The 14,138-nt window shown below is 44.5% G+C and overlaps 1 protein-coding gene across 1 annotated transcript; it reads right to left on the reverse strand.

The window, feature by feature from the left end:
* Positions 1-1,738: 1,738 nt before the first annotated feature.
* On the reverse strand, positions 1,739-13,178 carry ACTR5 (actin related protein 5). Its single transcript, XM_082007259.1, has 9 exons — positions 12,671-13,178; positions 11,601-11,830; positions 10,629-10,798; positions 8,688-8,905; positions 8,162-8,344; positions 5,424-5,546; positions 4,735-4,874; positions 3,678-3,810; positions 1,739-2,211 (listed from the first exon to the last, which is right to left on the reverse strand). The coding sequence occupies exons 1-9, from the start codon at positions 13,052-13,054 to the stop codon at positions 1,954-1,956; spliced, it is 1,839 nt and encodes a 612-aa protein (XP_081863385.1). The 5' UTR covers positions 13,055-13,178; the 3' UTR covers positions 1,739-1,953.
* Between the last annotated feature and the right edge of the window lie 960 nt (positions 13,179-14,138).

Consider the following 14,138-nt stretch of genomic DNA (forward strand, 5'->3'; position numbering starts at 1 on the left):
CTTTGAATCAGTGTAAGTGAAGTGGTTGGCACAGTTTGACCAAACATTTAAAAGTAATATAACCATCCACTACAGATACCCTTTCAGGCCTTCATTCTGGAACAGTTTTATGCAACAACACCCTCTTATCTACTCAGCAACCAACAACACATATCAGAACAAATTTCTGTATCTTGAGTACCCGCTCTGCCACAATAGCTACAGATGCGTCAGAAAGGGGTCAAATAGCAATGGCACATCTTACTACTCTACTCCAGGTTGCCGATACAAACACCCCACTTCGTTGGGGTGTAACTTTGCCAAGTTTCAGCACAGCATGTTCTTCCACATTCTTTACCACCCACAGTATTACCTTAATGGTCCTGAAAATTAGTATGCCTCCAGGCAGCTAGGCATAGGATCAATAATCCAAGTTTGAGGTTACCGGAAAGCGGCACGCTCCCTTCTCCTCCTCCTCCTCCTCCTCCCCTGCCCAACAGCCTGCTAGGACCATGCCACAGGTCCACCAAGACCTGTACTCCACCGGAGAGTGACCAGTGCTGGGTGCTGCAGGAACAGTGTAAGAGAGTTTGTAACCAACGCATCCCTCATACACTCACCGAGGAATATGCAACTGCAGGACCTCCTATGCACAGGTGAGACCTCCATGTTCAATAGCAGATTTTTCTTTTCTTAAATCATAGATCTGGCTAATACTTTCTGAATCCAGAAATTTGGGTATCTCATCCTGTGGCCACCAAACTTCCAACACCAACAGGCACCTCATCTCCTTTGTTTTGAACCTGTCACATGACAACTTACCTTGATGCTCTGCAGCCCTTGAGTAAGGGCTAAGTACAGTAAGCCACCACCACTTCACCTTCTTTATACCAGTTATGGTCTGGACATTTCCCCCATATTACCTTTTCCAGCTTTTTCCAAAGTGCTGGAGTCTGCTTAGGTTTCAGTTCAGCATTTAATATTGATTATTCTTTTGGGAAAGCAATAGCAAGTTGTTCAGTGTGACAACTACATCCCCAGGCAAATTTAAGCTGGAGTACGGTATGCAGCAGAAGGTCAAATCACCGAAACACATAAATTAGTGGTAAAGCAAAAAGCTTGCTTTATCCCTAAAACAACTTTTGATAGAAAAATCCCACCAGTCAAGAGCTGCCATGCTCAGCCACCACTCTTGTAAAACCACTTAAGGACAGCACAAGATTTGGCAGTCCTTCTGGATTGCACTGCAGGGAGGGTTCTGTCTTTATAGCTGGGCAGTGCTCTATCCAAGCAGGTTTCCAGTTTCAACCAAGACATCGATATTACTGACATAAATGAAGTCAAAAAGTGTCTGAAATGCCACCACTTATTTGGCGGTGGTTTAGCAGAACGTGTGTAGCAGGAAGGAAATCAAACAGGACAGGAGTGCAGGAGGCCTCAGGAGGAAAGGCACAGATCTGAATCCAGCAGCACCATGCGACCCGACCAACACATCCCGACAAATGCCCGCTGCGACAAGAGAGAGAGACGCCTGCTGGACTGCCTCGCTTGGTACAAGCCCAGCTTCTGGATCATGCACTAAAAGCAGTATAAAACCAGTACATTTTAATTAAATAAATTAAAAAAGCTGTAAAACATATACTCTCAAAAACCCCTGAGTCTTACTAGGAATGTTTATGAGCTGGTATTTTTCTTTGGAATGCACTTCTGTTGTGATCCTCCTTGCTGATGCATACTCCTGGGCTATGCATGGGCAGCACTACACCTTGCAAGTGCTACAAGCGTTCCAGCCGACGCTCCAGCGTGGCTTGTCCACCTCGTTCAAGTGACTGGATGAGACGCTTCGCACTCTCTTGAGCGGCTAGCAAGGCTAGGCTGAAGCCTGTACTCCATGCAGAGCTGCTACTGCAATGCGGTAACTCTTTTCTCTGCACTGTTACCTCCATCCAAGGCGCAGTGTGGGAAGGCACAGTGCTATGCCTGCTCACAAGGGTTGCCCGCACTGGATGTCAGCACTCTGCTAGGTGCCAACGCCTCTGTTGACCGTGGGGCCTGCTTTGGAAGGCGAATGGGAACATAGACATTTGAAGCACAGTGTTCCTTGAGGTATTCTCCCCCTTTTTCTTCATAGTCTTTTCTGGTTATCCAGCCTTCCTCACGGGTCATGTATTCCACTGCCCAATCCCTAGCCCCATACCAGGCATCTAAAACAGGACTGGAAGCAAGGTGAACCTGGATGGAAGAAAAACAGAACAACGATGTCAATTCAACACAGGAGAGGAAAGCCCTTTGTACCCTGACTACAGTAGTATATGACACAAACCATTGAATTTCAGAAGCTCAAGCTGATTATTCAGTGCCTCTGGGGAAGAGTAATGTTAAGGAATGGGTTCAAAGTGTGTTTTCACCTTGAGATCAATTCTCCATGAGCCTGCTGTGTTTCTAGAGGTTGAGAAACTACATGGGTGCATCACATTCACAACCAACAGCCCTCACAGCTGGAAGCCAATGCTGGAAGAGTTGGCAGTACTGCAAAACAAGTATCAAGTGCTCCAGCAAAACTTCCTCCCTGCTTTAAGTACCAGGGAGGAATACTGCAGGCCAAGAAATCACTGTATGTGGGAAAGGACACGTACTCTTTCCACTGGGGTAGATTCATACTTCCATTTAAATGATTCCTACTACTGTAGCACGAACTGCTTTCCTGGGTCAGCTATGGGCTTGCTAGACTGGGCACTGTGTAAATCCCACGTGGTATCTGTGAAGTGACTCATTTCTGATAGGACCACACTACAGACCGTATTATGATGGAGAGAAGGAAGCTCTTATTCAGTTACAAGCAGCGACAGTAAAAGCAGAACAACACACGCTCATTTTCTTCCTACAGACACAAGTTACACACTCAAAACTTAGCAAGCAATATCCTTCCTAAGACTACCAGGTATATGGCTGTAACTAAGTTTCTGTCAGTCAGACCCTGACCACAGCTACATACAAGAACTATAAAAAACAAGGGTTGTGGAATCACGAGATTTTATTTGCACTGTTTTTTTTTTTTCTCTCCCCAGTTTACAACCTGATTTTCTATTCAAGAAGTTCGTAGATTTGAGAAAACAAGGTGGTTTCAGAACAGCAAGGAAGAGTCTTGCAAGTCTCTTTAGAAAATGCATAGCAAACTCTGGGACTTGCCCAGCTTGCACTGTGCTTGCTACTGAAAACGTAGCAAGGGATCACAGGTTTGTAAGACACTCACTGAATCTCTTTTGCTGCTGTCCCAGACAGTCCTTCCATGTAACAAACTGAACACATAATGCAGTTTTGAAGTGAGCACAATTTTTGCCAGCAACTACTCCTAACAAAGGCTGCTTGTTCCAGGTAGTACCTGTCCCAATCCTAAGAAATCAGTCTGCAAATTTCCAGCCAAACATGCTTGTGTGTGCATGGTTCTTTAGCTGAAGCAGGTTTTCCTTTTCCAAGGCATTTACCCTACTCTCTCTAACTAATCTTCAGAAAAAGCAACAGTATCTTTGCTTAACCTTCATTTTCTCGGGTCACAACAGCTGTTTTCAGTGTCCTGTCATAAACCACTCTCCACTCCCATGCTCTCAGTATGCCTGCTCTGTACCACTCCCAACCAGAATTACTTTTGAACACTGAAGAACGGACTGTCCATGTAACCATTATGAGAATACGTGTACCTGAAAAGAAGACCGGAATGGCCTCATTTCAAGGAGTTCCTTCTGGACTCTGCCTTTCAGTCCAGGGTACATTGTATTTCCACCAGTAAGAAAAACATTCTGGACAAGAATAGCTTGTTGCTCCTTGGAATACCTACAAGGAACAAAAAACCCAACTTCAGTCTTTCTCAAGGACTTCTCTCCCTACGAACTGAACAGCTATGGGTGATGCCTTGTCTTCAGTGTTCACTGAGGAACTTCCTTCGTTTCCCTAGCATGAAAGCCTGTGTTCATTTGTTTTCTAGAAATTCAGGGGGTGGCAGAAGAAAATCCTTAAAGCACTCTGTGCACTGTACCCCACAAATCAACAACTCAGTAGAGTGCAATTCTTACATTTCAGAAAACACAATCTGATATGTTCATAGAGTTCAGGGGTGACATTTTGCAAATATGAAGTTCTCTGGAAATAGTTGCCCAGCAAACATGCCCACATCATAACTTAAAAATGTCACCCCTAATTCTGGTCTCACAAAACCAGAGACTGACAGCTCATTGTTTCAAGGGATGAACATTTACAAGGGTTTGTTATTTCCCTCTATAACAATTTGGACCAGGGGTCTCCAAAGCGGGGTGCGTGTAAGACAATCCACTGGGGTGCTGGAAGAAGGTACTTTTTGTACCATTAATAAATAAATAAATCAAAATAGTGTTTATTTCACTTTTATCTCATCCGTTTTTAATTTCTATCGTGTGTGTTTTAAAATGTACATAAAATACTAGTTCAGTAGTACCTGTACATAATTTATAAATATACAACTATTGGAGGTGTGTGCTCAAAAATTTTTTACTGATGAGGTACTCGATCAAAAACGTTTAGAGACCACTGACTTAAGACAAGAAGAGTTACACATGGTTTTCAGAACAGGAAGATGTGTCTGTCCTGCAATGCTCAACCCTACCAAAAAAAAAAAAAAAATTCAAACATATTTCCTCATATTATTGTTAAGTAACCAGTATTGCAAAAGCAGATATCAAAACAAGACTGGCTTATTTGAAGTAAGTGCCTTCGCAAACTCACCTCTCAAGGACATATTGCATGGTTTCTGCTATACCAGCCTGGTCTTCTCCTATCAGGGAAGGCTGAAAGACAATCTCTGGAGCCCTGATTCTTTCAGTGCCAAGGAAAAGCTGGTGGTACTCTGCCAGGTTAAACACGGGCTTTAAAAAGATGAGATTGAAAAGTAGTGGGAAATTATGTTAAAGAATAGCAATACTCTAGAATTAGCAAAGTTTCCAAACAATTCTGTACAAAACCCAGATCGTAATGCTCTCACAGAGAAAGGGCAATTCTGTAAAAGGTTCCAAAAGGACAAAGAAGCTGGAATTTTCCTATACCTTTTTCTGTTTGGTGCCACTCAATCCTAAGGCTCAACCTCACAAATTGAAAGCTCTGTCCACTGGGATGCGATATTGGGCTACGGATCACACACAGAAAAACTTCGGCAGGACTTCCCCCCTTCTCCCCCCGCCAGGTAACACAGCACTGCTACAACTGCCTGCCGAGTGAGCCAAGTGGGTACATTCACGCTCTAAACCATCAGATAAAATTGCAAGGACTTCTCTTCTCTTAATGTCCTGTTCAGATAGTTTAAGCATCTTTTCCAAGAGCATGCAAACAATGTTTGCATTTGGAGAAGTGTTAGCAGGCTAGCTGGACAACTAGGAGGCAGCAACCTCTAGCATGAGGTGTAGATATAGAAATCAAACCTGTACTGCAGCAACAGGCTTCTCAGCTTCAGGCTGTTCCTCAGCAAATAAAGGTTCAAACTCATTAATACTTTCCACATCCTCCAGTGACTGTTCACTGCCTAATGGATCCAAATCGGGAGTCTGGAAACAGAGAAGGTATATTAAGGTAGGTTAGCTCAGGTGAGCTAAGCACGTATATGACTGCCATTCTGGTGACACATTTGGAAAATTCAACCTCAATTCTCTCAAATCTCAACTCCTTAATGTGCCTAAAACTGAATACACTGTTCTCCAGCACTGAAGACAAAAATCAAAATGGTGAATAACCTATAAAACAGGAATTAAGACAGACATTCATTCAAAGTATAAAAATAAAACACTTATCAATAAATTTATCATGATGCCACCTCAGAAATTAAAGGCCTTAGTCAGCAGGCTGACTGCCAGGATCCTAGCCAGCCATGTCCTAAATACAACATCCTAAAACTTATTAAAATAGCTTTTTAAATTGGTTAAAATTCGGTGCGCTCTCAGTACCTCTAACTGCTCTATAAACTACCATTAAACTCCCTGACTTGCTTGTACGGGACTGGAAAACAAGTATTTGCTAGCTACAAAGCCGCCACACAGTTTTTGACAGTTTCAACCGCCTAGCATTTGCACACAGGATATTCAAAAAGCCCTTATATTTTACAGATCTGAAGTTGCTCCCAAAGCTCCCCCCTAATGAAAAGCATCCCTCAAAATCCTAGGGTACTCACTGTTGCGAAGCAGCGGCAGCTTTTTAATTATCTCCTTTATTTTTGTGTTACAACATTACCTTCGGGATTTTGTGGCTGCAGATTTGTTTTTGTTATTTTAAACTTGGAAGGTTTGCTGCAACATCTAGCAAGCAACACCAGGGTGAGATAAAGCTAGATCATTTAAACATTCTGACGTATCTAGCTTAAGTCCACTTAAAAACCAAGGAAAAGCTTGAACTGAAGTTTAAACACTGTTCATCGTTAGAGCAAACAAACAGTAATCACCTGAAGTTATCGCCAGCACTTAGGCTTTTTAAAATCCATTTCTTTTTATGTTTTAAACCTAGCAACAGTAAGAAACACAGAAGTCTGCTGAAGAGTTGGCACAGACCTAGGACAACATAATTAGCTTTTGGTCTCCTCTATAGGACAACAGAGAGATGGCCTATCTTCACAAATGGTTTCGGTGGTAACTGTAGGCTCACTCACACAGTCCAAACAAAAAGGCTTGCCAGTTTATTCCCAGGTCTGAGATTACACCTAGTAAAGCGGAGGAGCATGGAATCCAAACCAGATGTGTTGGAACTTAGACACAACCACTGGGCAATATCACATGGAGCTGACAGTCTTTCAATTATCTCTTTCTAGAACATTTTCTTTTGACAGAACGCGGGAAGTTTCTTCACCACGATGGTAAACCCATGATCTAGCTCAATTTTGCTCAAACACAGTCATTCTGATTCTTACACAAACTTTCCTGTTGAGGATAAGCAAAATATAACCAAGAAGATACCAGCTCACCTGCTGGTTTTGGTTACATCTCAGATTCCATATAAAGGCATGAGAACCCCTATATCTGGCACCACTCTCCCCTATGCTTCAATTTTCTGTTGTTCTCTACCTTTTCCTAAGCAAGGACTGATATAACTAAAAAAGCTCTATCTTATGTGACTTGAAAAGCAATTTCAAGTCAATGAACAAACAGCCTTAGACCATCTCTTAGAAGCAGCTGCTACGTGCTGGGCTTGTATTAGTCTAGCAAAGCAGACAAACAAGCACCTCATCTTCAAGATAACTCCCAACAAATAAGTGTAGCAATTAATCTTTCATTGTTAAATAAGCAGAATACAATATGCTGCTTAATTGCACCAAAAAAGATAGCCAAAATGAAGGCAAAGGGTTAGTTTTTTACCGTAAAGTTCTCTGCACCTGAAAGAGAACAACAGAAAGGCAAACAAGCACTGTTGTTAATAAAAAGCTTGATAGGTTCTTGTGTATCTTTAATACAAGGCTAGAGAAATTTAAGGATGCTTGCCTTCAGATTATAACCACTTGAGATTTAAGAACTTAAAACTCCATGTCGTTTAATTGTCAGACACTGAAAAACAAATTTCTTTAATATACCAGGCCATTTATTTCACCAAAATTAATGCAAAAGCAGAGTCAGAGGTTGGTTTAAAGTATCAACAAAATCATTATGTTAGCTACTGCATTTACAACCCTCTAAGCAAGTCAACCTTAAGTAAGGACAGTGGCTGGCATATGCTGCCAGGAGTAAGTACTAAGGGAAGCAGTAGTATCTTCAGTGGAACCTTCTCTGACCCAGTAGGGGTATTTTCTTTTTCTCCAACTTCTTAAAGATGTGCAAGAAACTTTTAAGGAAACTTACTGATTTCATATAACAGTATACTTCAACTACTGTCAGGAAGCCTAGAGATTATGCTCAGAACTATATGGAATCAAACTATAAGATATATGCCAGAGCACAGTGCAGAACAGCACCAGAAGGGTTCCTGATTCCAGGCATGCTCTATAAAAATCAAAACTGTCACTTTTTGTAGCTGCATAGGAAAGCTGGAAAAAAAGAGAAGCAGTTACCAAATTAACAATGAGTTGCAGTGTGTTAAAGGAAAAGCTTAGCTCAGAAAAGCTTAGTCTGAAGGGGCACATTTTCAAGCACAGACACTTAATTCTGTCCGAGAAAAGAAGATTAACTTGGTGAAAACATTATACCTCTGGCTTGCTGTCCACAACATCTACTTCGATATTGACTTCTGCCTGTAGGATTTTCTGCTTCGTTTGTTCAACAGACAGACTCAATTTGTTGATGTAAGACTGAAGCTCTTCTGCAGAGTCCATGTTCAGCTCCACCAAAGCTTTGTGGAATTGATCCATTTGACCATCTTCTAAAAGTTCCTACAGACAGATCAGAATTAGCTGTGATGAACAACACAGGTCAATCAACTATCTCTCAACTGTACGTGTACAGACACTTTGCTTTCATTACTAGATGTCATGATGTGCAGGCCTCAGCAGCATTCAAAATATTTCCCAAAAGTCATACTGTTCAGAACCCGGAAGCATCCTCTGCATCAGAAATCTCTCCCTTTTATCTTGCAAGTAATCTTAAAAAGCTCCTATCAGAAAACACACAGGACAATTGTAGCTTCTTTACAGTGATGCATGACCCTGTGATAAAGCTCAGAAGACAGCCTGCCTTCCTCCAAAAGGATCACAGAGAAAACTTTGCCTTGATTACCTGTACATATAGTAACCTGTCCAGCCTCTCTTGGTCAAGTTGCAGCTTCTCTTCCCGACGACGTGCATTGAGCTCTTGAAGTCGACGTAATTGCTGCTGCCGCCTCTCCTGCTTTTCCTCTGATGTCAGAGTGCTTCCCAGCAGTTTGTTAGAGAAAGGCAGCTGCATCTTGTGCATGTTGTTCTCATAGTACTCTGGGGACCTCCACTTCTGTAGTTCTGAATGTTTTGAAAGCAAAAATAACTGTTTTGCCAGGCTGAGAACAATGATTTGTATGTTGTACACAGTCCACACTAAGTTCAGACTTAGAAGAAAGGCGGCAACAACGGTCCAGCCTAGGATTCTGTCACCTCTTGGCTGATGCCCCCATATTTAGCTACCCCCTCAGTCACATACTCAGTGCACATGGTTCTTAGTGCTCTGATCTCCAGCATGCAGGAAACACAAAGTACTAAGAAGTAGGAAAAGCACACTAATGTCCCTTCTCTCTTCCCAAGGTAAGGGAGAGTTCTCACACATTTCTAAGGACTCCTGCAGGCTCTTTCGTAAGTGACAAATTTAAGAAAATACTTTTCTTCAGCCATTACTTAAGATGACACTTACTATGGAAATATTAAAACGTCTTTAATTCACAAAAAGTCATGAGAAGTGTGCTCTGCAATTTTGGAAACCTTAAAGCAGATAAGAAACATGGCCAGGTGCAGAAATCACCCTAACCAATTTAATGTTTTGTTGGAAGTATAAAGTAACTAATAAAACAATCTAATTTTAAATTCTTTTCCTTTGAGATAATTCCAATTCTTATTCACAGAGAAACTTGAACTAATACAGTTTTGGGGTTTTTTTTTGTAATTGAATTTCATTTCTATCTTAAATTTGAAACTGTTGTCAAGCATTTCCCATAAGGTAGATTACCAGAAAGACATCTATAAAGGAAGCAAAATAGTAGTAGAGCATTTCTGCCAGAATCCCAGCCAACTTGAGAACAAGGGTGTATCTTTTGCTTGACAAAGTTTTGGTAGTGGAGGGGCTAGAGGGGGTGGCTTCTGTAAGAAGCTGCTAGAAGCTTCCCCTATGCCCAACAGAGCCAGTGCCAGTCGGCTCCAAGACAAACCTGTCGCTGGCCAAGGCCGAGCCCATCAGTGACGGTGGTAGCGCCTCTGGGGAAGCAGAGTTAAGAAGGGGGAAAAAAACCAAAAACGCACAATGGTAGCCAAGGAGAGGAGTGAGAACAACAACCCTGCAGACACCAAGGTCAGAGCAGAAAGAGGGGGAGGAGGTGCTACGGGCACTGGAGCAGAGGGTCCCCGGCAGCCCCTGGGGAAGCCCAGGGGGAGGCTGGCTGTGCCCCTGTGGCCATGGAGCTCCATCTGCACCCAGGGAGGGCCCAAGGCCGGAGCAGGGGGATGCCCGAAGGAGGCCGTTGGTGGAGGACTGTCTCTTGTGGGAAGAATCCCACACTGGAGCAGGGAACAGTGTGAGGAGTCCTCCCCTGAGGAGGAAGGAGCGGCAGAGAGAACGTGTGATGAACTGACCACAATCCCCATTCCCCATCCCCCTGCGCTGCTTGTGGGGAGGAGGAAGAGAAATCGGGAGTGAAGTTGAGCCCAGGAAGAAGGGAGGGGTGGGGGGAAGGTGTTTTAAGATTTGGCTTAATTTCTCATTATTCTACTCTGATTTGATCAGTAATAAACTAAACTAATTTCCCCAAGTTGAGTCTGTTTTGCCCGTGACGGTAACTGGCAAGTGATCTCTCCCTCTCCTTATCTCGACCCACGAGTCTTTCATTATATTTTCTCTCCCCTACCCAGCTGCAGAGGGGAGTGATAGAGCAGCTTTGGTGAGCACCGGGAGTCCAGCCAGGGTCAACTCACCACAAAGGGATATAGAGGACAAAACTTAAATTTGGATGATGTAATGGAAAATTACAGGTGGTTTTACCTTCTATATAGTCCTCTGCAATGTAGCTATGCTCATGCAGTATTTCCTCCATGCGACTGAGAGTGATGGCAGCAAAATGTCCTGGGTATTTCAGCTGAAGGAGGCGTTGGAGATACACAGCTGCTTGACACCCTCCAAGATTAATACGTTTGCAATTTTTGGCATCCAACCTGAAAATGCAAAGAGCCACAACTGAGACTGGAGAGAGCAACAAGTTCAGCATAAAACAGACCTCCTACCTTCCCCAGTATTAATTAATTTCTGATATGGTCAACTAGATGTAAATACTTCAAGATTCAGTTACCAGAGAATCTAACACACCTGCTTTTTTCAGACAACACGCATAATCACTGCCTTATTTACTGCAGATGCTTTCTGAAAGGCTCTGTTCTGCTTTAAAATATGAAGCATTAAATAATTTTGGATACAGCAAGGAAATGTTCTATTTTAAGAAAGGAAGCGATGGCTAGCAGAGCTAAAAGTAGTTCCTTTAACCTTTGTAACATTTCACAGTTGGCCAGGTGTAACCCTCAGAAATTTAAAGCATCTACCAGACATAGTAACACCATTTCCTGCAGTAAGGATTACAAAAAGAAAAGTAGAGCAATGCAGCAGCATAATCAGAATGCTAAAAGCCTCAAGAACTGCAGAAATCTCACAGAGCACTTTCTTTTGTCCCAAAGCTGCTTTAAAACCTAACATATGTTTTTTAATGCTTGATCTTACTTGGGGCAGATATCCCCTTCTACTTTTGAAGGTACAGATTTATGCATGAATAGTAACTAGAAATGCAATATGTACTGCTTCTTCAATTCAAAACTCAACAGAACTTAGCGAAATATGGAGACCTAGTTTTAACTCATCAGTATAAATTAAGATCTGGTAAGAGCTTATATTGCAGGAGCTGGAATACTGACTGCTAGAGGAATGGGTAGTTGCATCACTGAAAAGTCAATCACCTTGTCAACTTACCTGCCTTCTAAGACTGGCAAAACGTGCGTACACTGATAACCTGAAGATATTATCAAACCACTGCAGGGCCAGTTCTGCCTTCTGTTGTGGTAAAAACTGTACAAGCTGTCTACGCCATAGGACACTTTTGGCACTTGATAACATTCGAAGAGGAGCTCTGACATCATTTGCCTCGAATACAGAGGATTGCACACCGCTTCTGTCAAAACAATTGGATGATCAACGCAACCCTGTAAGAGACAAAAGAAAAGAAAAACAATAAAGGTAGGAAGGGAAAATCCAGGGATACTTACCCTTGCTGCTTCTTTTGAACATCAGCAAGAACTCCCCCAAAACAGCGATGAGAAAGCACCTTATGTGCAGACTATTAATCATGTAAGTTAAATTATATCTAGTACTTAAGGGAGTAAAAATGAAGTCTTGTCTACAACAGGGCTTCCAATGTTAATTCAACCAAAAAATAAACTCCTAAGGGTAGAGGAAAATTGATTTTTAAAGGCATATACAAGTTATTAAGAATCTAAGTAACCAAAATCTATGCAACGAGGAGGTGAAGTGCAAGTGAAAACTGGTGGAAGTTTAGTTCAGCACTAGGTAAAGGTTTTGAACTGGTGCTGTCCCACAGGCAAAAGGCTTTGTGGTCCGAGGAGCAACTCTCAGTTGGGTATACAAAACAGCTAGTCAGTGAGCACTATTACTAAGGGCACTATACAAAACTAGTAATGTTTCACGTCCTTCTCAAACACCGATTCTGGACACTGGTTCTGTGCCATAACCTGACACGATGCTGCAATCCAAATCTCTCGCCCTGCAGCTGTATCCTCCCGCTTTCGTTTTACCACAAATCTATGAAGAAATAAAGAGAATAGCAGGGTTCAAAAGACACCCCTGGGGAGCGCCTGGCCTGGCTGCTCAGGGCCCGTCCACCGGTATCTGCCAGAAGGGGACAACACAACGTCCCTGGACAACCGGGGCGATGCCGGACTCCCCATTCCCACCAGGCACAACCTCCCCCGCCCAGCGCCGGGCCTGGTTTCACCGGCGGCTTCCGGCCCTCGCCCCGGCGGTACCTGCGAGGCGACGCCGAGGCGCTGGAAGACGTGGTCAAGGAGCAGCTCCTGTAGCTCCAGCTGGACGGGCACGTTGCGGTCGAAGGGCGAGCGGAGCAGCCAGCGCAGCGGCTCGAGGCTCCCCAGGTCGTTGCCCACCTGCGTCTCGGCGCCGGCCCCGCCGCGGGCCCCGCGGCTGCGCGCCGCCAGCGAGCGGAACCGCAGCAGAGGCTCTGCGGGGACGGCGGGGTCGGCAGAGGCCCAGCCCGCCCGCGTCTGGAAGGAGCCGTTGTCAATCACCAGCGGCACCGGCTGCGGCGTCCGCACGGCCGCGCTCGGCTCCAGCACCGGGTCGGGGGCCCAGCGCGCGTCGCGGAACGCGAACACCCGCCCGGCCGCCGCCATCTTGCGCGCGGCCCGGCTCCCTCCGCCCGGGAACGCGGGCACCGACAACTCGTTCCGAGCCGCGGCGGGGCGAGCGGCAGCGCCGGCTGGTGGCTGCGGCCCTCAGCCGCTACCAGTCCGCGGGGCGGGGAGGCTGCAGTCGCCCACCCCCCTCGCTCTTGCGGGGAAGTGAAAACCCACGGCTGGGCCTGCGCTAGGCTGTCCTGGGAGGTCACCTCCGCAGCCTGCGCGTCCTCGAGGCCTTGTCAGCCGTCAGCGTGCACATCTGCCCGCCGCAAAAGGGGAGCCAGCCGTGGCTGAGGCGCCCTCGCCTTCCCCAGGGGCGCCTGCCGGATCCGTGCCCTGAGCCGTCCTGCCATGGCACGGAAGGAAGGACGGGCCGCTCGCCCGGCTCAGTGAAGAGCCGGGCTGGACCAGAGAGGTGCCAGTGACGTGACTAAGAGAAACACTTTACCGTTAAAACTGAAGCGATCACTTTTGGATTCTGCTCCTTTCCGTCGCTCTTGTTGCTGCGTTTGTAGACAAACCACTAACAGCCTCGAACCCCCACTGCGTGAAATGAAGGCTGCAAATATTGAGCATCCTTGAGGCTCAGGTCATTAATGGCTCTTCTCACGTGTTTACCCAATGCACAAAGTAGGGATAATAGCTTTCTTTCATCACAGAGGGGTGTTATTAACGTGAATTAATAAGAATTTGCAAAGTTCATGTAGATCTTGGGATTAAAAGGCTCATTTCAGAGGGCTGTTACTACATAAAAACAAACGCATGCACACAAGCAAGAATGTTAAATGCATGCAATCATTCATAATGTGCACTTACGTAGCTGCTCTTTTCTAAGGTTTACTGAGAGCTACACAATTAATTTAGCCAAACATCCCCCTGTGAGGTAAGCAATAGATTATTGTATTGACAGAGAAACACACAGTGTGATGAGTATCAAGTTAAAGTCAGATATCTGTTCCTACTTCAATCATTCCTGAACTCCTTTACTATTAAGCAATACATTTATAGATATATCTTATGAAACATGCTAGCTTGCCTTTCTTGGAGGTTAGGGAGATAGGCAATAAAAAATGCAAAG

The sequence above is a fragment of the Phaethon aethereus genome (assembly GCF_964289735.1).
Source record: "Phaethon aethereus genome assembly, chromosome: 16".
Taxonomy (NCBI): domain Eukaryota; kingdom Metazoa; phylum Chordata; class Aves; order Phaethontiformes; family Phaethontidae; genus Phaethon; species Phaethon aethereus.

Bases quoted from the DNA above. Each gene is read 5' to 3' on its own strand.
- ACTR5 (XM_082007259.1), bottom strand. From the start codon at position 13,054: ATGGCGGCGGCCGGGCGGGTGTTCGCGTTCCGCGACGCGCGCTGGGCC. The intron at 8,345-8,687 runs GTAATCAAGGCA...ATCTGTCTGTAG, and splicing joins ACAGGTTACTATATGTACAG to GAACTTTTAGAAGATGGTCA. The intron at 5,547-8,161 runs GTATAATGTTTT...CTCTGTTTCCAG, and splicing joins TTGTGGACAGCAAGCCAGAG to ACTCCCGATTTGGATCCATT.